General features: G+C 37.3%; 1 protein-coding gene across 1 annotated transcript in view; it reads right to left on the minus strand.

Annotated features, from left to right (window-relative positions):
• Positions 1-23,937, minus strand: part of Wdr64 (WD repeat domain 64) — a 139,934-nt gene that overhangs the window by 68,400 nt on the left and 47,597 nt on the right. Inside the window, exons 12-13 of the mRNA XM_003474268.5 lie at positions 17,340-17,479; positions 1,894-2,020 (exon numbers count right to left, since the gene is read on the minus strand). Coding sequence (XP_003474316.4) covers positions 1,894-2,020; positions 17,340-17,479 — 267 coding nt within the window. The remainder of the gene's footprint in view (positions 1-1,893; positions 2,021-17,339; positions 17,480-23,937) is intronic.

Raw genomic sequence — 23,937 nt, forward strand, 5'->3', positions numbered from 1 at the left:
GCAGGACCTTGCGCTTGCCAGGCAGGTGCGTAGGCTGCTGAGCTATATCCCTAGCCCCTTCTCTTCTCATTTTTTGGCTGATTGTATTACAATTGCAGAGAATGAATGTGGGTTCAGGAGTCAGAAGCTCTGAGATAAAATCCCAGCTCAGAATTTCTACCTTCTACTAGTTAGCTACACTGTTTGAGATGCAGGTTTTCCATTTATAAAATTAATAATTCTTCCTCACAAGATGGGGTCAGGTGATACAATGAAAAAAAATGTGCAAATGGCTGTTGTATTAATAAAAGCACTAAATTAAATGACAGTGACAATAACATTTTCTGCAAAGCCTTTTTAGCACATGCCACTGCTGTTGGTGTGGTATAGAGGAATAGTATATAAAATTGCTTCATTTGGATCAAAGCACAAATTAATAAACTTCACAGAATTCTAATATCAAGTTGATGTGTAAGTCAGTGTATATAATTTCAATAGTTAAGCGTACGTAGAGCTCTATATTTTTTGCAGGCAAAAATAGTCCCCAAATTATATACAATTGGGAAGAAATATTATTCTTTTTTAAAAATCCATTTTGTTTCTTCTCTTTTCTTGATATGTGAGCCCCTAGTTACTCTGACGATGTGGGATAGAAATGTTGAATGCAGTATTCAAACATGCTAGTGGGGTACTAAGAGGACAAATTTTCATGTAGTCATTCATACATTCTTTGTAGAGGGGGTCGTGTGGAGGTGGGTACTTACCACTCAAGCACAAAATGCTAGCTCCTTCCTAACCCAGCAAGAAAAAGCACCAACACAAAAATTAAAAATAATTACATTCTCCACCAGAGATAGCACCAAGCACTTCCCTTCCTTAATTAATCCCACAGTAACTCACAGCAGGTGGTCAGTGGGAATGTGCTTAGGAAATGCAGTTTTGGCTGGGTGTTCCAGAAGAGGAACTACTATTAATATCATTCGTTTCTCTTCTGAAGCTTAAGGGTAAGCATATGAAGTGTGTTCAAGCAAAATACCCAACAGGGTAACTTGTTTCTTTACTGTGTCTATCTAAGAGGCTGTAAGGGAAAAAAAAAAAAGGTAGCAAATCTGTTGGCATCAGCACTGGTGATCTGTCATCTTGAGTTTTATTCTCTCTCTGTCTCTCTGTCTCTCTCTCTCTTGCTCTTTGTCTAGAAAGACGTAATCAGGCATGGTGGTAACATGCCTGAAATCCCAGCACCTGCAAAAGCTAAGGCAGGAGGATCACCATGAGTTCCAGGCCAGACTGAGTTAAATAGTGAGACTTTGTCTCAAAACAAAACAAAACAAAACAACAACAAAGACAAGCAAATACAGTTGGGAGAGTCTGCATTAATCTTCCAATACTCTCATGAACAGGATGCATGGGGAAACTGCCTTGCTGCAGAAAAGGGGCTTATGCTGGGACCATCATCTAAGAGAGGATCACACTCAGAGCTGAGCATAAGAGCCAGATTTGTCCTAGACATAGCAGCTGCATTTCCTTTTACTGTGTATTCTTGGGTTGTGCATTCCTGTGTTCACGAACATAGAGAACTGACCTGTTATTTTCTTTTTTTTTGGTCTTTTTCGTTTTTATTGGTACCAGGGATCGAACTCACGACTGCCTGCTTGCAAGGTAGGTGCTTTATGCCACTGAACTAAATCCCCAGCCCCTAACCTGTTATTTTCAGAAAATTACTTTTATGTGTTTTGTCCATCTGGCCATAGAGTGATAAGAAAGCATGGAATTGAAAATAAGACCTGGCACATCATGGTTTGTTTGCAGTTACTCCTTCTTGGTCTCTTCCTACAGAACATGCTTATGTGCTTATTAAAAAAAGGTCAAAAACCAGGACATGAGTTTGAGTTCCCATTATTTGGATGCACCTACCTGTAATAAGCATGCCGTGTTTGGCATCATACACCATAGAATAAATCTGCATGTCTCCTGGTCCTCCCTGGCTGTCGTGGAAGACTTGTAGTAGGGAAAGAGTCTGTATATTCCATACCCTGAAAACCTGGGGGGATAGAGCTCAAAGTTCACCACTGTTTATACCTTATTTTTCTCAAGAGATTTAGTGAAGCGTTTTCAGAATCTGAAGTAGACACTTCTAAACTTGTGGCAGCATAAGATTTATATCATGAGCACACATTTGCTAAGCTCTGGTTTAATTCATTAATTTCAGAGGGAAATAGCAGCGGTGATTAAAGCTTTGCTTTGAGTCTACTTTTTAGAACTGGATTTTTCTATCTTCATAGAAGGGAATGAGAATTGGTATTTATTACTGTTTAAGAATTCAGGCTGGGTATGGTGGCACACACCTGGGATCCCAGCACTTGGGAGATTGAGGCAGGAAGGTCACCATAAGTTTGAGGCCAGCCTGAACTACAAAGTGAGTTCAAACCAATCTGAACTGCATAGCAAAACCCTGTTTCCAAAAAACAATTTAAAAAAAATTCAGAGGAATAATAATGGGAATATTTCACTGAGATTTCAAAGAACATTTTTCTCCTCTTGCCCAAACATGTAAGAATTATAGAGAGCAGTTTTCAGGGATGGAGCAGGAATAGTAAAAATACGGGGGACAGGAGAGGGAAAGCTATGTAATAATTCAAATAGAACTTGAGTTGATACTGGAGGATAGAAACAACAGTAATGTACAAATCTGGCAAAACTAGGTGAAATTTACACTCTGTCACCTGGAATAACTGGGTTGGTCTTATTACCATTTTTTAGCAAGTTACAGTATGACTGAATCTCAGGGGTTATACTTCCTACTCATACATAAACCCTAAATATTTTCATATTATAATAATAAATATTAATCTGTTTAAGTTGGAAAACAAATGTTTTTGAACTGACAGTGTGATTATGTCCAAACAAGCCTAATATAAGTAGAAAATATCAAGCACAAGATACATTTAGTTCATTTAGCTTACTAGATATTATAGCTTAGCTTAGATGTTAGAACACAGCCTACATGTGGGAAAAATAATTTAATACAAACTATTTTATAATAAAATGGTTGAGAACTAAACAGAAAGTAAAGAGCAGATTGTTTGTGTAGATCATAGAGTTTAAAAATCGTATGTTGAACCATTGTAAGCCAAGGACTCTATCTGTAGGGTAAATGGGTGACTATTTACAGAATGACATATAAAATTCTAGGTTGTGGCTTTGCCAACAGAGATACTGACTTTTGACTTTAAATTTTACAGAAACATTTTAGATATATATAATGATGACATTTATCATAAGGAATTCCGTACCTGTGCATGACATACATTTCCTATTCCCCTCTCTTCCCTTCAACCCCTTTTCTCTTGCTTGTTGAGATACTGACTTCTAACTTGAAACTTGTAAAGCTGAACTAGTGAATCGAGCACTTCACTTGCTAAGGTAAATTGGCCCTGCTATGCAGGAATACGAAGATGCTGAATCATCTGATTTAGGGAGTACTGGAAGGAGGCTTTGGTCAGAAATGTACCCACTGCACTCTACTATTATTTAGAACTTGTACAAATGTAATTTATTTCCTTTGTCCTGGTTTTAAAAATGCCAATTTTAAAAGAGGAGATAGAACACTGAACCTTTTCAGTCTTTTGTATCACAGACTAAGTGAGTTTAATGGATGATTTATGATTTTGGGTTAAGAGTCTAAAATAAGAGACAAGTAAATAAAGAGACCAAAGTGAGATCAAAGAGTGCCAGAGAAATTTATCTCTAATCCAATTGTTTCTGATTGTATCCTTTTGACTGACATACACTGATGGTTAATGCTCTTTCTGCTGTCTGTATGTAAACTCTGAGTAAATCACGAGAGAATAAGCAAAAGAGGGTTTGGATTTTGGTCCTAGCCCATCCTTTAGCCTTCTTAAGTCTCAGTTTTCTTGCTTTGATAGTGCACATAATGACATCAGTACCCTCTGCTTCACTGAACTGATATGAATACATCTGAAGTCTGGGGTGTCTTCTATAGAGTAATTCTATTTTCTTTTTCTCTTATTTCTCTCTTCTGTGGTTGGTTCTTCGGTCTTTTGTGTGTGTTTTAGGGAAGTGGCAATTTTGGGGTTATAGAAGGTACCAAGAGCTTCCTCCTCATTGATTGGCATCATGATTCATCCTCCTCTGGGTCTTTGTTTTTTTGTTTCACTGTCCTCCTCCTTTTATGCTCTTCTGATTACTGTCACTTAAAAGTGCTTCCAGGGCGGGAGATGTAACTCAGTGGCACAGTGCCTGCCTGGCTAGTGCAAGGTTATCAGTTTAATTCTCAGTACCAAAAATAAAATAAAATAAGTGCTTCCAGTTCTCTTTCCTTTCCCATCTCTGTGCATTCACACAAAGTGTTCCTCTCATGTACAATTTCTCTCAATGGCCTTTTCCATCTAGCTAATTCCTTCTCTTTCTTATAACCTGCTATATAGGGAAAGAAGGTTTGGGTCAAAAGAGTATTTGAAGTCCATCCCAAAAGGGGCTACTTCTTCTCCAATCTCAGTGACTATATAGAAAAGAGAAAGCAAAAAGAAATACCAAGTCTCCAAAGCAAGATTTAGAGACAGACAGATGAACACAGCCAAATAGTAAGTGCAGCACAAAGCAGGGAATGGGCTCAAGCGAGAGACCTGAGTGCTGGGTGGAGCAGCAGTGAAGGCAGACCAGACAGAACTGGAGGCACCGACTCACTGCTCCACCGCAGAGGCGGCCACAGGTCTCCCAGCTGGCCAGAGAGGGAGAGGCTGAGGGGCGCAACAGGCTGTGCTCTGTTCTGACCTGGAGGTGCATACCTCGGTGAAAAATGGGGTATCAGTGAGAATGGAGAATTAATCTCTGAGCTCTGGCTCGGAGATTAGATCTGCCTGTTTTGGTTTCTCAGGCACTTGGGCCAAGGGACCAGGTGGAGAACAGTATACATTGGGAGGTCTGAGCAGGAGAGAGAGAAGGGGGAGATATTAAAAAGTAACTAATTTTTAGAGAACCATAAAGGATGGCAATCCTTATGAATTAAGAGTTGGGAAGAATTTCTTAAATAAGCACAAAAACTATGAGCCACGAAAGATTGATAAATCTGACTACATTAGAATTTAAAATCTGTTGAACCAAAGCTGTGATTACCAAAGTAAAAAAGGTCTTATTAAAGAAAGCCTCAAATATTCATATACATGAGTTAAAACAAATGTGACATAGAGGTTAGGGATGTAGCTCAGTGACACAGTACTTATCTAGCATGTGGTTCAATTCCCAGCCACAAAAAATAAGTAATAAATAAATAAACAAACTTAAGTTACACAGAATAGTATGGATCAATTTCAAAATATACTGTTGGATTTTGCATAGAATATGCAAAATCAGAGTATATTAGGGACACTTACACATATACTAATGCTACAAAACATTGTGCTTGCATAAAATTAACAAAAAATGAATAAACATTAATTTCCTCTAGATAAACTGTTTTGGTCAGCTGTCCACTTTAGATGTCCTTTTTGAGATACCCATAATGCCTTTTTATGTTAATGTAATTAGTGATTATAACATGATGAATTGCTCAGGAGACTTTTTTTCTAGACTAGAAGTTTCTTGAAGGCACAACTACATCTTACTTGTGGAGGATCAACCAGAGACTCTCCCTAAAAGAATAATTATCTCCATTTTGGCTAATCTTATCCTTATTTTCATTTATTGATATGTCAGAGCTGGCTAGGACTTTTCCTTATCCCTTCAATTGGCTTTAAGCAATGCAGATGAGACTAGCTGAGGTGCTAATGTGTAGCCCCTTCAAGCAAAGGGACAGATCAGAGAGCATGTGAGAGCCAGGTGGGAGGGAGGGCCATGCTCCATCTGTGACTGGAGTTGAGCTTCCAAATAAGAGTCTATGACTTTCCAGCACATAAAAACTTACACACCAGAGCTAAAGTCCCAACCCCAAAACATTGGATACTCCCTCAACTTGTGTTATACAGATTCCTCCTCTTGCGTATCTTTCACTCTGCATATTGCAGAGGTGATTTCAGGCCTCCTACCTAGCCCAGCTCACAGTGCTCATATGCTTTCCACCACTTTCACACTCATTCTCAAGCCGCTCCCCTCCTCATGAATTAATAAAATCTAGGTTTGGCCCAGGACCAAGGCCTTTGTTCTTCTTAGGCATCACCCTAGCTGGACTTAGGACCCCCTTGGCTCTCCAATTACATATATGCTTTAGTGTCTTTATGTTGGGTTGCACCAGAAGTAGTAGACTGGAATTAATTTGCTAGAATTCTAATAACTTTTCCATGGGATTACAAATAAAAACTTCCTGAACTGCAATAAGGTCTGGAAAGGCTTTCAATACTTCCTGGACTCTGTTTGCCCAGTCCCTTTTTAGTTTGGTTGGTTAATTGGTTTTTGATCTGTTCACTTGCTCTTTTTTTTTTCTTTTTTTTTTTTTTCTTGTCTTTTTCCTTTTTATCGGTACCAGGGATTGAACTCACGACTACCTGCTTGCAAGGCAGGCGCTTATGCCGCTGAGCTAAATCCCCAGCCCCGACTTGCTCTTTCTGTTTTAGGCCAATAGAACATTATAGTGGCTCAGTACTGCACATATTCTTACTATTTTTTCTGCTTGACTATAACAATAAATAAGTGGGATTGTTTCAGAAGCATAATCCATTTACTTTATTTTGAGGTGGCCATAATATGTGAATGACTTGGGGAGAAAAGAGAGTAATGATTTGAATGAGGTCATATGCCGTTCATTCTCTTATTTCATCCATTTGGGGCAGGAGTTGACAGTGTCCATATGTTAGAGTTTAGCATCTCAAACTTGGCCCAACCAACAAAAATCCGGGTCAGCCCTGATGGGACTTAGAAAGAAATCAGGGCAAAATATTTCAGGAGAGTAATTTGCACAGTGAGAAAAATCACAGAAGACAAGTAACTACCATTACAGGAACTTTGGGTGGCAGAATGGAATACTTATAAATTGTAAATTAAATATTGCATATGTGCAAGTGAACTTAAATAACAAAAAACTACCATATATTAATAGTAAAAATAATAATGCTGATTTTCAAATAAACTGAGAATATAAGAATTAGAAGCTTTTTTTTAACATGGGGAAAACATTCAGTTCTAAGGCTGATTAAACTTTGAGGATAAAATGGGAACTAAAGCCACTAGTCACACAATATTAAAGAAAAAGAAGAGAGAAAAAGCTTTGCCCACAGCCTTTTGTGAGGGATAATTAATTAATAATGATAAAGCAGAAGTTCAAAAATTATATTCATGTGCATGCTAGGAATGAGGATTGTTTTGATCGAGTTTCTCAGCTTTTCTTCTTGCAAAGTTCATACCAATCACAATTGTCCAAAGGCGTTAATAAAACATTTTCCCCTTTTTTCTTGATGAGTGTTTATTATAGAATGTCTAGAGCAGAATGTCTGGTTTTTAGGAGCTTGTCTAAGATACTTAAAGAGTTAGATCAAAATACAAAAAATGAAACACTAACAGCATATAAAATTAATTGTGCATCAAATAGTTATGGAAGTCTGTTCTAGATGTTGTAGGTGAAATGATTAATAAGAGCATAAATATAGGTATAACATAGCTATACTGCACAGTAAGGAATATTTGAGTTGTGCCATGATGAAAATTGAATCATTAAGAGTTTGTCTTTGGGTAAAATCCTTAGAATAGCAGCATCATTTGGATAGAACAAAGGGTATAGGGAATTCACAATTTCCTATTTGTCTAGGGAAGCTGGGAGTTGACCTATCTTCCTAATTTTACCCAGTGGCTATATTATAGTTGATTCATTGTGTCAACCTGAGAAATTTAGAAGTTTAACTAAGTGATTTTGCAGGGAACCTGGGTTCTCACTTTGTAAACAACCTGAGCCTGTGCAAGAGGAGGACCCAGGGATGGTATGAGTGCCATACCCACCCTACGGCAGGTAGCCTGCATACAACACTGTAAGGCAGGAAAAGAGGCTTGCTTCTCTCCTTTTTGCTCTTGCTGTTTTTGCTGTCTTCTGTCACCTTGAACTGTTACCTCTCACCATGCCACTCTGCCTTGGAGCCAGATGATTATGGACTGAAACCTTCACAAACTGTGAGCTAAATAAGCCTTCCCTTCCTTAATTTTGGACATCAGGAATGAGAGAAAAGTAACCAAGACAGGCTACAAGAGATTCATGGAATTTTGAGTCTCCAAGTAAATTATATGAGGGTTATTCAGTGGATTACATGATTTTACAAGAGAAGAACCTGAAGACATAAGATATTATGAAACTTCCTTGAAAGTTAACACAGTGATATTGACAAATGGTATATTTCAAAAGTCATATTCATATATATATATATGTATATGTATATATATGTACGTATCAAAGTGACACAGTCATTTAACATTATTGTGCAGAAAATTCAATGCAAAATCATCGATAAAAATTCATTGTATTTATTGAGTTCTTAAAAGTAACAAAAGTTTTTAGCAATGTGAAACTAAACTTGCTAATTTCATTATATTGTTTTCACATTTTCCTGTGATAATTGGCAAATAAAAATGAAGACATATCTCTTAAAAATTTTCAATTACAAAATTATTGTATATACTTTCAAGCAGTATGCTATAGTTGAATCTTGAAAGATTCCCCAATGGCCTGTACGTTAAAGGCTTCTGTTTGGTGTCACTGGGAGAACCTTCTAGAAAGGAGGCTTACTGGGAGGACATTAGGTCATCGAGGTGTGTCCTCAGAGATGAGAGTGAGATCCCAGTCCCTTCTTTATCGCTTTTGTTGTCCAGCTATGATATGAGCAGTGCTCATAATACGAGCACTTATTTCATCTACTTGTTTTTTATGTTAAAGAAGGTAAAACAAAATAGCAGAGAACAGAACAAAGCAGATCAGAAAAAAGCAATGCAAGTGACATGGGATTTCAAAGCAAGACAACAGGAGATCAACAGTGGCTACCATAATGTCTCTTGATTTCTTTGAAATAGTTGTCCATACCTTTACATGCACCTACTTCATCTGTTATGTGTTATCTCACTACAGGTCCAAAGCAAGGGATGAAACCCCCAAAACTGTGAACCAAAATAAATCTTTTTTCTTCCTAAGTTAATTATGTCAGGATCATGATTTTGAGGCCAGCCTGGAATACATTGTGAGATCTTATGTCAAAAACAAATTCAAAAAGGGTAGGAAGAGGGAGATACAATAGCTCAGAATGGGAGGAGAGATATTCTGGACAAAAGGCAGGAAAGTGCCAAGTTTTGAGGAAGAGGTTGATGCAGCTTAGAACATCTGAAGATGAGCAAATAGAAACAAAGTTGAAAGGCACTCAGGTTCCAAACCATGGAGAATCTTAAAAATTGGAGAACAGAGTATTATTTGAAGGCATAAAGTACCTTTCAAATATATAAGAAGACACTGACAAGGTTGTAAGTGGGTTAGAGAAGATTAATGTGACAGGCAGTGAAATGTTTGGAGAGGGAAAGGAGAGAAGGTAAGAAGAATACCCGCACCTTCTAAAATGTGCTTTCACCTGGGAGCTACTTAGTAACTCTGGACTAAGCTCATAACTATTTTAAGAAGAAAGAGGTGAGTGGTGTGAGGTATATTTCAGAGGCTTAGAGATTGATCAGTGGTAGGGGTTAGGAAGGCAGAAGGGTCCAAAGTGACTTTGAAGTTGGATCACTGCTTACTGCATAACTACTAGAAGCAAATCATAAAACAGAAAAAGAGATTTGAAGTGAAAAAGAAATGCAGCTTTAGATTTGCAGAATATTTTTAAAAAGATACACTAGAAATTGATTTGTAATTGAGGAAAATGATTTTGAAGATCAACAGAATGAGCTTAAGGAGAAGAGAGGCTTGAGGACTCAAGGCTCTTGATGGGGCAGTGTTCAGATTAAGAACAAAGAAAGAATTTGATTTAGCACCAAGAGAATCTGCTTGTTCTTGGGAGGTGGAACTAAAGAAAGATGGTAAATGCAAAAGACTGATGTATAACGTATCAAGGAGGGAAGATTTATCTGACCATCACACAGACTTGAGGTTTAGTCTCAAGATAAGAGTGTAGATGAATGTGTACTATATGATACGTTGGAATTTTTAAAAGCAATCCATGACCTATTCTCTGTCATGGGTTATACCCATAATGTCTACCTGTGTGGCACAAAGAAGGTTCAGGACCAGTGTAAATAGATCAGCACAAGCTTCATCACCACTACTGGAGAGAGAAGAGAACTTGCCTTCTTGATAACTGCTAACATTTATTGCAGGCTGGTTATACACCAGGTATTTTGTTGTGTGCTTGGCTTGCACTAACTCACTCACCCCCAGTGAGCTCTTTTATTGTGTCTATAGGACACACTATTGTGTCTATTGTGCCTTTCAGGATTTTTGTGCAAGTGTGACACAAATAATGTACACACACAAACACTCAATATTTCAGATAATGAGAGGATTAAGATGGGCAAAAAAGATAATACATTTAGAGATATAGGAGATTTCACTGTTAATACTCTACACTATTTTGGTATATAATAATTCAAACACTTTACTTTGTATTAGGTCATAAATAAAGGACCATTTAAAGTATGTGCAACTTGTTATCTTCTCTTTATGATATACGAGTATGTTCTTGTACAAATGAATGAAAGTTATTTGATTATTGAAACTGAGTCAAAGAGAGGTTGACAAGAGTCATATGTAAATCTAAGCCATACTAAATGATTGGAGTAAAACGATAAAACATATTTAGCAAGAGAAGGCAGACAAAAATATGGCATCGAGGGCCAGGGATCTAGCTCAGCAGCACAGCATCTTCCTGGTAAGTATGAGGCCCTGAGTTTGATATCTGGTACCAAAAATAAGCAATACATTAATAGGTAGCTTAATTGCCTGTGGTTAAACTTCAGACCTTTTATCTCTTCTAAACACCTTCCCATCTCATTTTCCTGTCATCTTCATCCTTAACATGGCTTCAATCTATGTCCTCTTTAAAATCAAGAGACCGAAACAGCCTCTAAACTTCTCTTTTGTTGGCTTGCATTCAAATTGTCCATAGGGTCGCTTTTCCTTCCTCAATGGCACACTGCATTTGGGTTTTCTTTCCGCCTCCTTGCAGAGTTTTTACATGATATTATCATTGTTTCCTGCATTGGTGTGGAGTAGTTTCCTTCTTACCTCATTATCTCATTTAAGCCTTAAGAGGAAGATACTAAGTTATCCTCCCAGTGATCTCAATATTACTCACGCCAGGTCACAACTAATAATTTTCAGCACCAGCGCTTAGAGTTAGGTTGCCTGATTCTGGAGATCATTTTCTTAACCACATTGCTTAGGGTGAGACATGAGGCATAATCTTCATCTCTGAGAGTATTTTAGCTATGGTCATAGATAAACAAAGCCCAGCCAATCTACAGACCAAGCTGACAAGGGTTTACTCTGACCGTATTTAACTGGCACCTATTACAAAGACTGCTTCTTGCTCTCAAGCACACCACAATCTAGTCAGCTTTGTCCTTTCTCAGGTTCCTACATATCACTTCTAAAGTGAAAACTTAAGAAAAATAGCAACTTCTACGCCCATTTGCAATCTGTTGTAAATCATCAAACCATTTCTATTTCTCCTCTTCATAGCAAAGAAAGAATCAGCCTTTTGTAGCTACAGCTCTGCTGGAGAAGGTCCCCAGCCATTGGGCCCACTGATTTTGCTAATGAATGAAAGTAAGTGAAGTTTACATTTGTCTCCTCGTTTTTCAGCATTTGTCAGTTCTTCTGGAGCAGTAGGTATGGCACAGCTGTTCATCACTTGAACTCTGTGACTAGACATATAAAATTAGCACCTAGAAAGAATACAGTTTTAGCAGTTCGAAGAGAAAATAATACCCTTGTGGAGATGCTGCAAAACCAGAAAGCAAGATGAAAATCTGTCTCAGCTCGGAAGAAGTCACGGAGCTTCTACACAACTAAACTCTGTGCTTTAAGTTTAGTGTGAAGAAAGCTACTTTATGTAGATTAATTTGATGGGCTGTTCCATGTCACAAAGCCTGTCTGCTGTTTTCATTGCAATGCATAGGAACCATCATGATGACAAGGACCACTTCAGCTTCAGGACCATCATGCTTCACGGCCTGTGCTTCCGGCCTCGCTTTCCCTTTCCCAGATCTTTATGGAACTGGTGGCTCTGGTCATTCTGGCTTCTGGCTTGATGCTTCCTCCTCAGAGGTGATACTCAATCACTTCACGCCACTGTGCTTTTGAATTTTTACATACTGTTTTCTTACATATTTGTTACTTTGCTTGTTTTTCTCTTCCAGTAGGAAGACGTAAGTTTCCTCATGACTGTGCTGGATTTTCCATCTCTAGAAACCAAAACAATACTTAACTTCCAAGTAGACACCGAAGAAGTAAGCACTTGCTGAATAGTCAAATGGATGCTCTTATTTCATCTCTATCACAAGCCTCGGGCCTAAGCACCCCGACATTTTACAAAGGAAGAAACGGAATGGAAAAAGACTAAGTCATTTGCGTAAGCGGAGCTGGTGGGATGGTTGAACATCCCTTAACACATGCATTATATTTAAAAGAAATTGGAAAGATTGTCTCTTTAGTCTCTTCATCTCTGAGCATGAATGGCTTCAATTTTTGCTGTAAAGATATTTTATCTTTTAGTTTTCTAGTAACTCCTAGTGTTACTTTGTAAAGTTTTAGCTTTAGTGTCTCAAAATTCTGCATTTCCAAAACCATTTTTAAATTAAAATGTTTCTTTATACAAAAACAATAAATAGGTAATAAATGAAAATAATGAATGAAAATAAGTGAAATCACCAAAATACCTAGCTGTTAATTGTCCCTGATAATATAAGATAGATAAGACAAACATTTTAATGAGTTGATCACATTACACCTTGTTTCATTATATTTCACATGATATCATGTTTAGATGTTTTCATATTGCCATTCACTGATATGATGTTAAATGTCTATATTCTATTATTTATAAACAGACACCATAACTTATTAAATCAAAGGTTTTTTCTCTTGAATTTTACTTATTATCATGTCACACTGAGCACTTCTCTTTTTCCATAGTAATACTGACATGTAATCCATAACATTCATCCATTTTAAGATTCTATTAGTGTTGGAGATCACTATGAAGTGGCTCTGAGCAGGATTTAAAAATTAACAGTTGGCTTTCTATGTTTACTTGTGAGTCTATTGCAGGCCTAAGGCCTGGAGATGCTCAATGGATCCATAGTAAGTGAATCTGTATGAATCACTGGTCCTGGCTGAGGCCTGCTGAGAACACCTGGCTCCAACCCTGTTAATTACATATAGACTGCAGCTGCAGGTGTCTCACTCCTGCCCTCTCAGATCTGCTGTAAATGTTAACCTGGAGAAAAGACAGTTCTTCTAAATCAGCATAATTTACTAATTTACTACTTGGAAAAGTCTTTGAACTGAATCCCAAGGTCTTGCTCAATTTCCATGTTTTCCTCAGTATCCCATCCCTTTGTTTAAAAACCAAAAAAATACAGGTGGCCCAGAGTTCTTCATCTCAGCATCCAGAATCGTGACTTCTGGTAGACACTTGATTCTCTTGAAGCCCTACAATCATAGTGCTTGTCTCCTTCATTTAAGCCTTCACTGTGCACTCATTTGGAAGGTTGGGCCTGATCAGTCTGTAATATATTAGTTTTCAAACAGTTGTATAAACCCTTTCATTATCTTATTTTAGGTGGCTTCTGGAGAAATTCTAATTCTCTTTTTAAAAGTGGGAAAAGTAGAATAAACTCTTTGATTTAAAGATCTCACTGACTTAGAATTACTCATGTCATAAAAATAGGTACCTGTTATGGTTTGATAACTAGTGGTCAACTTAACACCAGCTGGATTACATCAACATGCATTGAGAGAAGATGCTCCACCGAGGAGGGTTGCCAGGATAAATAGGTGGAGAAGAAGGGCGGTGTTGAGAGGGATTGAGGCGTTATGGAGGCATTGTTGGTTCTCCTACTAGTTACTGTCTGAACTGTTGGTTCTCCTGGAGAAGCTTTGGTCTTCACATCGAGCATTGCTTCCTGGCTCCGGAGGGGAAGACATGTGCTGCCTGGTCTCCAGGATGAACTCGACATGCCGCTTCCTGGCACATACCTGACTGTGCTTGTCGGAGGAGCTCGGGGCCTCCGTGTCATTAAGGACAGCTGTGGTGCCTTTCAGGACAGCCCCGCTCTTTGTTGTGAGTGTGACTTCTTGGCTCCAGTGTAGAACCCTCATCCCACTAGCACAGCTCCTTCATCCTGCTGGCATAGACTTTCTGGCTTCCACCGCTGACCTTTGGGTCTTCCCGGCACGGATCCGTAAAAGAGACTGGCGTGAGTCCTTCTTGTGGACTTTCGACTTCCAGTTGGGACTTCCAGGTGTTGTTCTGAGCTCTGGGTTTTTATCTGGACTCACGTGGGACATTGCCATGGGGTTTAGACTCTTGACTAAATAATCTATGTCGTGGGTGTTGCGGATAGATTTCCTGCATTCTCCTGTGTTAACTGCTGGTGAGCATTATAAATATATTATAAACTCCATGTCCTGATCCGAATTGCTCTCTGTGTAAAACCCCTGACTATAACAGTACCCTTAATGTGCAAAAGATGAACTTGTGCAATCAAAGTATCTTAAGCCTCATTCTATCTCCTCGTCGAAGTGACAATACAGTATACTTCCTTATTTGTGGTTTTTTCTTTCTGCAGTTTCCTTTATCTATGGTTTACACATGGGCATCTGTGGTCTGAAAATATTAAATGGGAAATTACGGAAGTAAACAATTCATATGTTAAATATTGTGCACCATTCTGAGCACCATGAAGAAATATCCCCCTGATCCCTCTGTCCTGGCCACATGTGAATCATCCCTTGCTACAGTGTGTCCACATTGTATGCTATTCAACACTTACTGCTCATCATGGTCATCAGATCAAATGTGATGGCATCACAGTGCTTAGGTCCCATTAGTTCACTTAATGACTCTAAAGCCCAAGAATAGGGATGCTGGAAATTTCATTATGTTCTATTGTTAATTATATTTATTATTCTCTTATTGGACCAAATTTATAATTTAAACTTCATTATGTATAGGAACAAACAGTATATATGGGTTTGGTGCTGTCTTGGTATCAGGTATCCCTGTGTGACCTGGAGGGGAGGATCCCTCTAAGATAAGAGGATAAGTGTTGCAATCTGCACTCTCTCTCTCTCTCTCTCTCTCTTTCTCTCTCTCTCTGTCTCTCTCTCTCTGTCTCGGTACTGGCAATTGGGAATCAAACTCATTACCTCATGCTTGCCAGGCAGGCTCTGTGCTGCTGAGCTGTATCCCCACCCCATGCATTTCTTCTTTAATATGCTGTGTGTGCACCATTTACATGACTTTTTTACCATGTGCAATGAAGTCTAGGAAACTTATTTTCATTTGCATCTCTTTACTCACTCTGCCTCTTAATCATAGTTATCTATTTCCATTGTATAAATGGAGCAACATGACATATGATAATTTTTATCTTAACCATCAAATATTAATCAAGAAACTCTTGAAAAGTGGATTAAGATGTATCACCCTTCTTCTGCTCTTTCATTGTTCTTTTTTACTCCTCCTCAGCTCTACGTAAACATGCCTGGTTTTCTTTCTTCAGTTTTTTTATGTGTACATGTTTGCAGTGCATACTGATTATATTCCTCATGAGGGAGCTGGCACAGGTACATAACACATCTCAATTCTTTCCCATCCCCTTCCTCTCCCCTCCCTTATCCTCCCTTGGTCCTCCTCTCCCTTTTGCAAAAGATCTACATGCCTGTGTTTTAAACATTTCCCCTTCCACTTCTCCTCCCTCCTTTTGTTCCTAACTCGTCAGTTTCATTTGTTTAAGAGTATTATTCCAGTTTCTGTCATTTTTATTGGGGTTTTGGCTTTTCTGTTTCTGCCTTGAGCCTTGTCACTGAGGCAGTCAGAGTTGGAAGCAGGTAAGGGATTGGCTATAGTCAGCCACAAAGTACCCTATAGCCTTGTACTAATTACTTAGATCTCATTTATCTTGTTCTGTAAAATTGTGATGACTTTATAGGGTTATTATTAATATCAAATGAATTGATATGTAAAATGCTTGGCAAGTGCCTAAACATTTGGTAAGCCTTTGATAAATGATAGCTATTATTAGAGCTTACAGAAAGGTTTAATGTTGTGTAATCCTATTTATTTTCCCAACAGCTGTAGGTGCTATGCTTAGGAATTACCTTAAAGCTAATATGAATCATCACCAATATTTTTTTTCAGAAAATTCCAGAATTTCTATGATCTTATCTTTAATACATATGGAATGTATTTTGTTGCATATTTTATGAAGTGAGGACTTGGCTACATTTCTTCATATATATAGGCTATACATATGATTAGTCAGATTTTCAAATATTTTTTGAATAAGTCATCCTCCATTCACAGATTTGAAATGTTACTTTTATGTTATCTGTTTTAATATCTGGTAGTGTCAGCTCATAATTAAATCTTCCAAAGTTTCTGTAGTATTCTTGTGTATTAATATCTTTATACTAACTTGAAACTCAACAAACTGGTATTTAAATAATATTGCATAGCATCAAGTATAATAGATTATTTTCATGAAAAGTACCTTTTGTATACAATATTCACATATATGAATATGGTGTGCCTCATGTTCTTAAATAAAAGCACCTCAGTTAAACTTCATAACTATGTTAACATTGATAGTGACTATTGCTCATTAAGGTTATTCCTGTTTTATGTATTTTGTAATTGTGAATGGTATTTCGTTGACTATTTTCCCCTCATTAGTTATTGTTCTTATATAGAAAGTATTTTTATAAATTGCTATCATAACTACCTACCTTATTGTACTTAGCCCTTCTAAAATGTTAAACTGGTTTTATTGAATTTTTCAAGCAATCACATTATTTGCAAATCTAGCAATTCTAATATTTATAACTCATTTTCTTTGTTGTATTACATTATTCCTCCCCACTTATTTTTTTGCGGGGGAGGGTACCGGGCATTGAACTCACAACTCTGCACTTGCCAGGCAGTGCAGGCTTGTGCCGCTGAGCTAAATCCCTGGCCCTCCATATACTTGTCCTTAGACATGTCTTTTCTTACAAGTCAGAATCAATAGAAACAGAGAATAAAAGTTCATCATGTCTTTCTCCATGATAATACTTCTCTTACTGACAGTTACTGCAGTGGAAATTTATATGTATTCCCTAAGTCTTCTAATAGTTGATTGTAGAGAAAATTATTTCCTTTTGTTTTTGTTGCTGTTGTGGTTACCTTTGCAGAGGAAAGGCTGATGACGTGCTGATCTTTTTCATTGGTCACGATTTCGGTGATGCTGAACATGTGTCCCACCAGCTTCCCCACAGGCTTGGTGCTGATGTAAGGGTGCCACAGCCGGAGGACTTTATCTTCTCCTAAAGAGGAGCACAGCCAAAGATTATTGGCCAGAGTTTAAAGAGGATCTGATTCAATCCTATCCTTATGCTTCTTCTAAACCACACCTAGTTCCTTCTAGCCTGTGGTCACTCGCTAAGGCACTTGTCTTGTTTGGGATCTGCTGCTTCTTGGTCCAGGCTGTTTTGTGGTGAATGCATGTAGGCATACCAATGTGAATTCTCATAAATGTTTTATGACTGCTTTTCTTGATTCAATACTATCCTACTCCTTCATGCATTAATGTATTATTTATACTTTATTTACTTCCAAAAAGTATTTAAAGCAGCTGTTCTTTAGATTTTATATTCTTCAATTATGCAAACATTATAATAATAAAAGAAATCAAGGGAATCAGAAAACTGCACAAGATTTCCATCACTGGAACAAATCAACTGTTTTTTTTTTCCATCTTCCCTTCAATCACATTTCCATAAGCACATATAATTTATGCATAAGTAATATCATATTACAGATCTTTTAAATTATTAAAATCATCATGCTACACAGTAAAAGATTTAAACAGTATAGAAGGATATAATTTTTATTTATAAGTCTTCTTTTTCCGATGATTCCTAGCTTCACTCCACTTCTGATAAGAAACATTGTTAACTTTTAAAATATTGTACATGTTTCTAGATATATTTTCAACCCATTTTTTTTCAGATGGTGGTGTTACTCTGTTGCCTATGTAGCCTTGAACTCCTACACTCAAGCAATCTTCCTGCCTCAGGCCCTCGGGAAGCTGAGACTATATATGTGCATCACACATCCAGTTCCTGTTATTTTTTGTTTATGTTTATAGAAGGTCATGGGCTCATGCTTTTATAATTATAATTGTAATTTGTTTGCTTCTTAAGACATGCTTTTATTTTTAATTTATATATACTAATTGTAAATATTTATGGGATATAATGTGATATTGCAATACATGTATGCAATATGTAATGATCAGATTGGGCTAGTTTTGTTTTGCTGTCTTGTTTTTGTTTTGGGACAAATGTAATCCATGTTGACCTTGAACTTGTTATGTTACCCAGGTTGGACTCAGCTCAGCTTTCTGCATGCTTGGATTATACCTCACAACGAGCTATATCTGCTAATTTTATCTTTTTCTTCTGTGAACTATATGACTGCATCCTTTGCCAGTGATCTGTTGGAATTCTAATGATACTAAAAGTGAAAATTCAATCAGAAATTTCTGATTATGTGTATGTACATACATACACACACTCATGCATGCACTCACTTTTATGATAAAGCTTGGCTGTTTGTTCCTGTAATCCCACATCCTCTCTTTCTGGGTACACAGATAAGCTATATTTCTTTCCCAGGATACTTTGCAATTAGATGTGGTCAAATTACTTTTAGTTGGTGAACTACAAGAGTTTATTTTAGGTTTCACATGACCCAAAGGAAAAACCTTTCCATTGTGTTTGAGTCATTTACCTTTGGAGTTTATTAATTACATTGGTCTGCATTATTTGAAGGAATTCATAGTTGCAAACTATTAAAAAAAGTAATCAACACCATTTGTAATAGTGTATAAAATATAGAATTTTTAAAAATATTGTATTTTATATTTCACAAATAACCCATTACATGTCATCCTGAAAGTTGAATTATAAACATATCAAAGAATTTCAAGTGAAGAAATCCTAGAAATTGTAGATTCTAATACTCTAATATCTCAAGAAATGAACTCCCAATGATTAAATGATTTAATTTGATTTAGTTATTTAAATACGATTTGTTCAGAAGGACATATTAGAAAATCGAACCTAGTTAGAAACACTGTGATTCTAACATTCCTAATACCTTAATTGCTACTAAGAAATTTTAGGCTACTAAGCAAGAAGATTCTATAATAGATTATAGTCTAAGCTATGATTTACACCTAAAAACTCTAAAATTCAATATAATCATTTTAATTGATCTGGTAGCATATATTTGGACATCCACAGGATTTTTTTGGTGGTAACAGTGTTTTTTTTTTTTTTTAAATAAATAGACTGAAAAGAGCCAACCAAATATGGGGGACAACCAGTCGACTTCATAATTGGACACTGATAAGCCAGCCAAGTGTGATAGACACATACTTCTCTATACTTCTGATTATTCTGTTTGGCACCAAGAAAAAGGAATATAGCACTTCCCATACTTTGTTTTTTCTCTCTTGATCTATCTTCCACATCAGATTATGGCTAAGAATAGCCTCATATTCTTTAAACTGAGTGTTCAGCCAATGTGGCTCCCATACTTATCATCTTTTGTTATTAACTTCTTGTTTTCTGGGCCTTCTTTTAGAGTTCAAGTGATTTGAAGGGCTTTTCCTTGTTTAATGTGGTAACTGTAGTGTGCAACTTACGGTAAGAATTCAACTAACATTTATTGAACCATCTCTGTCACCTAATACTGAGGTGATGAATCACATCTCACAGGTTTAACTATCAAATGCTGAAGGGGAAAACGTGCATCTCAACATAAAAGGCACCTTTGTTCAATGTTCCTCAAACTCTTTTGGGAAAAAAATCACCTGTTTTATTTCTAAGGCTTTCCGATTTGGAGATTAGAAGAAGCAGGTTGGAAAAACAAATGGTATAGCTGACTCTTAGTTTCTGTTTCCCAAGCCACGGCTTGGAAATGAACTGTGTCCTCTTAAAATTTGTATGTTGAAGCTGTCACATTCAATGTGATGGCATTTAGAGATGAGGCTTTTGGGAGAAAACTGAATTTAGATGAAGTTATGAGGATGTGGCAATTATGAAGGGATTGGTACCTGACACAAATAGGAAACAGAGAGTTTGTTTCCTTCCCCTACTGTATGAGGGTACAGCAAGGCCACCTACAAGCCAGGAGGATAGCCCTCCCTGGCACTGACCGTGCTGACACATTGCTCTTCAACGTCTAGTCTCCAGCATTATAAGAAAATATATTTCTATTGTTTAAGCCTCTCAGTCTGTTATGGCAGTTCAAGCTGATTAAATTAAGGACCCAAGATAATTTCAGAACTATAGTAAATGAGTAAAGTGGGATGTTACTTAAATTTAAGACTTCACACTAACTTTATTAGCAGCAAGAACAAAAATTTCTTGAGAAATTACTATACACTAATATTCTGTTAGATACTAGTAATACAAAGAAACTCCACATAATGTCCCTGCCAAAGCCTATGTGTCCAGAACACTAAAACATACTCTTTTAGAATTAATTCCAAGATTTTTTTCTCCAGTGCCGTCCCTAACCCTCTTCCCAGATCCTGATGGAGTTAAGACTCCTTATGTGTTCACAGGATGTTTTCATCAGATTTCTTACATGGTGCAAATCCTATTCAATTACAGTTATTCATATCTGCTTATTGTTTATCTAGTGAGTTCTATATTTCTCATCTGTGGCAATGCTTGATTGAACCATAAATAGTGCTTGATTCATGTTTGCTAAGTAAATGAGTCAGTTAGGAGAGCCACTCATGAAACAGTAATACATATTTTGAGTAAGTCTGTTTTGCCTTGAAACTTGGCTCTATCACTACTAGCTCTATGAACTAGAATAAGTTGCTTTATCTTGCTATGTCTGAGTTGCATTATTTATACAGTGGGATAAGTAAACTTTTGCCACAGTTTTATTTTGAGAATAAATGGGATCACCTAGGCATAACTGAAGACTATAAGCTGAACATTACTATTACTACTACAGTGTTACTATTACCATGACATTATTTAGTAGTATTAGTAGTATTAATGATATTCTAAGTCCTTAACACACACACACACACACACATACACACACACACACACACACACACACAAAGCATACTGCCTGCTTTTGAATGTTTATAATTCAATAATAGCAACAAGACAAGTATGAAATATACAGAACAAAAATAAGTATTCATTGGAGTTATCAAATTTGAGGATGAGACCTCATAAGTAACATGGTTCATAAGTGGTTAATTCTCTCTTTCTTTGTTATTTTCCATTTGATTCCCCCCCCCGCCTTTTTTTTTTTGCTAAGCAGGATTTAGACAAAGCCACTCATCAGATATAGGATTTTCCTTCTTTTTAGCAAGTGCTTATCTGAGTTGGTGAGTCACTTGATCCAAATGCATCACTGCTGATGAAATGAGCTGGCTCAGTTCACTGAGAAAAGCGAGAGAGAGAGAGAGAGAGAGAGAGAGAGAGAGAGAGAGAGAGAGCCTCTAAATGAGCCAGATTACAGAGGTCTAGGAATGACAGAGGTTGACATGAGGACAATTGACTCAACCTTAACTCTGCCACCTAAGGTACTGGGTGACTTGTGGCAAACTGTTTTCTTTTTGGGGGGCTCATTTTTCTCATTTTTAAAATTTTGAGTTTCCAACTCTGAAAAGTTTTGTGATATTTATGGTCTGGAAAGCAAGTTATTACAGTGAGAGTAGAGAGCAATCTAGCAATACTACAGACAATGAGCATGCCCTTCAGGGTTTTAGTTACATGCTCCAAACTAGGTAATTTCAATACTGCAGTGTCTTGCCTGCATTTGCTTTTCTCAGACAATTGCCAAGAAGTCCCCACTACTGGGGTATGCTCAGTACCCTAAACTTCAGGCTCACAGATAGTGCTGGGCAGCATTGACTGAGGCCTCCACCACAGTGGGCATTACCACTCCTGGAAGATGAGGCTAGGCTGTTCTCAGAAGGCAACTGATGGCTGGTGTGTCACATGAAAAAAAACGCAGTAGCAGACTTGTACCTGTCACATCTCCAGGTCTTGTAAACTAAGGGCTTTGCTCACTTGCACTGTATAGGAAACTCATCTTCCAGAGACTCACTATTTACTGGCAGATGTCATCTAGCTTTGTCTGCCCCCATGGCTGTTAGTGGAGTTTTTACATAGTCTGCGTGGTGGCTTTTCAAAACCAAAATGAGCAGAAAAGGACATTAAACCAACACAGTATTTTATCTATCTATGGTATTTTATTTTACCAGTTGTTATGCTTGTCCTCATCCTCTACTGACTCACACTGTGTATTATAGCTACCCATAAGTTTATCTTATTTTTACTATGAGACTTTGAATTCTTGAAGGTGAGGAATACAATCTGGAATGTTTAAGGTTAACAGAGCCTAGTTGATAGCGTTGCATAGAAAGATTCACTGAACGAAACATTTTTTAAAAAATGCCTGCAGAACCCCCAAGTTATCTTGGATAGCAGAAAACTGTTCTTACATGCTGAATCTTTCACATAAGGGAGCTGAATTCTTAGAATAATTAATGGAGTCAGTGTTGAGTAAGATACACTTGATGGTCACCCAAATAATGCTCAAGAAACATGAATTTTTAATTGTTTTGCAAATACCTTGTCCATCTCCCCCCCCCTGCCAAAGCTGCTTTTCCAGGCTCATCAAATGTCCCTGCACATTTAACACTTTCAAGCAGGCTTAGCACAGCAGCTTTTATTGTATATTTTGCATCACCACCTGGTACATACTGTACGTTTAGCAATGTGCCTGGCTGAGTTGCTAATCAACACAAGTATTCTCCTGGGAAAAATGTGTTTTTAGTTACTGAGAATTTGCATTTTCTACTAATAGAGGCTCCATAACTGTGACAAGTTAATAAATTATGCATGGTGAAAAGTATTAGTTGCTTATTAGTCATGCTGCTAAATGTATGATTGGCTGCACAAAAACTAGAAAAGTTATAATTAATAAGTTTTCAAGGCTGTTTCTAGGATTTAATAATATAATGAATCTTGAGGTTGATGAGTCAAATAACTTGATCCAAAATATTGAAATAATTTAAATCCAAGAAATTTATGAAATACATTTTTCCCAAAATGATTAAAGTATTAAGATTAAAAAGTATATTAAAACTGCTGTTCTTAAAGTTTTCTTTCTTTTGTGTGAAAACAAATGGTTATCTAAAAAAGCTGGTTAAGATTAAAGGAATTGATTAAGATTAGTATGACAGCCTCATGTGACAACATTTTAGAAATGAAACCTCACTTTGGCCATATATTTAAGTACTGCTTTTCCAGAGGTTTTGTGTGAGTGGTTTGGGTTGAAGTAGAAGGCTATTACTTTGACTTAACATCTGTGTAGACAGATTATTGCTGTAGTTTGAAATGTGACTCTTCCCCAAAAGGCTCATGTGTTTAACGGCTGGGCCTTCAGTGTGTGCTGCTGCTGAGTGGTGATGGAACCTTTAAAAGGTGTACGCTGCCCTATTTGGAAAAAGTTAGGTCATTGAAGACATGTGCTTGAAGATGATAGTGGAACCCTGCTCCTTCTTGCATCTCTGCCTTTGCATTTTGGCTGCCATGAAGTGAACAGCCCCCCTCTATGCCATGTGCTTCTGCCTCGATGGACTATGCCACCAAAGAAGCTAAGTAACAGAAATGAGTCAAGATAAACCTTTCTCTCTTTTAAGCTGATTATCTCAGGTATTTTGTCACAGTAA

This window comes from Cavia porcellus, unplaced genomic scaffold, assembly GCF_034190915.1.
Source record: "Cavia porcellus strain 051 isolate PalLab524CR breed Dunkin Hartley unplaced genomic scaffold, mCavPor4.1 scaffold_26, whole genome shotgun sequence".
NCBI lineage: Eukaryota > Metazoa > Chordata > Mammalia > Rodentia > Caviidae > Cavia > Cavia porcellus.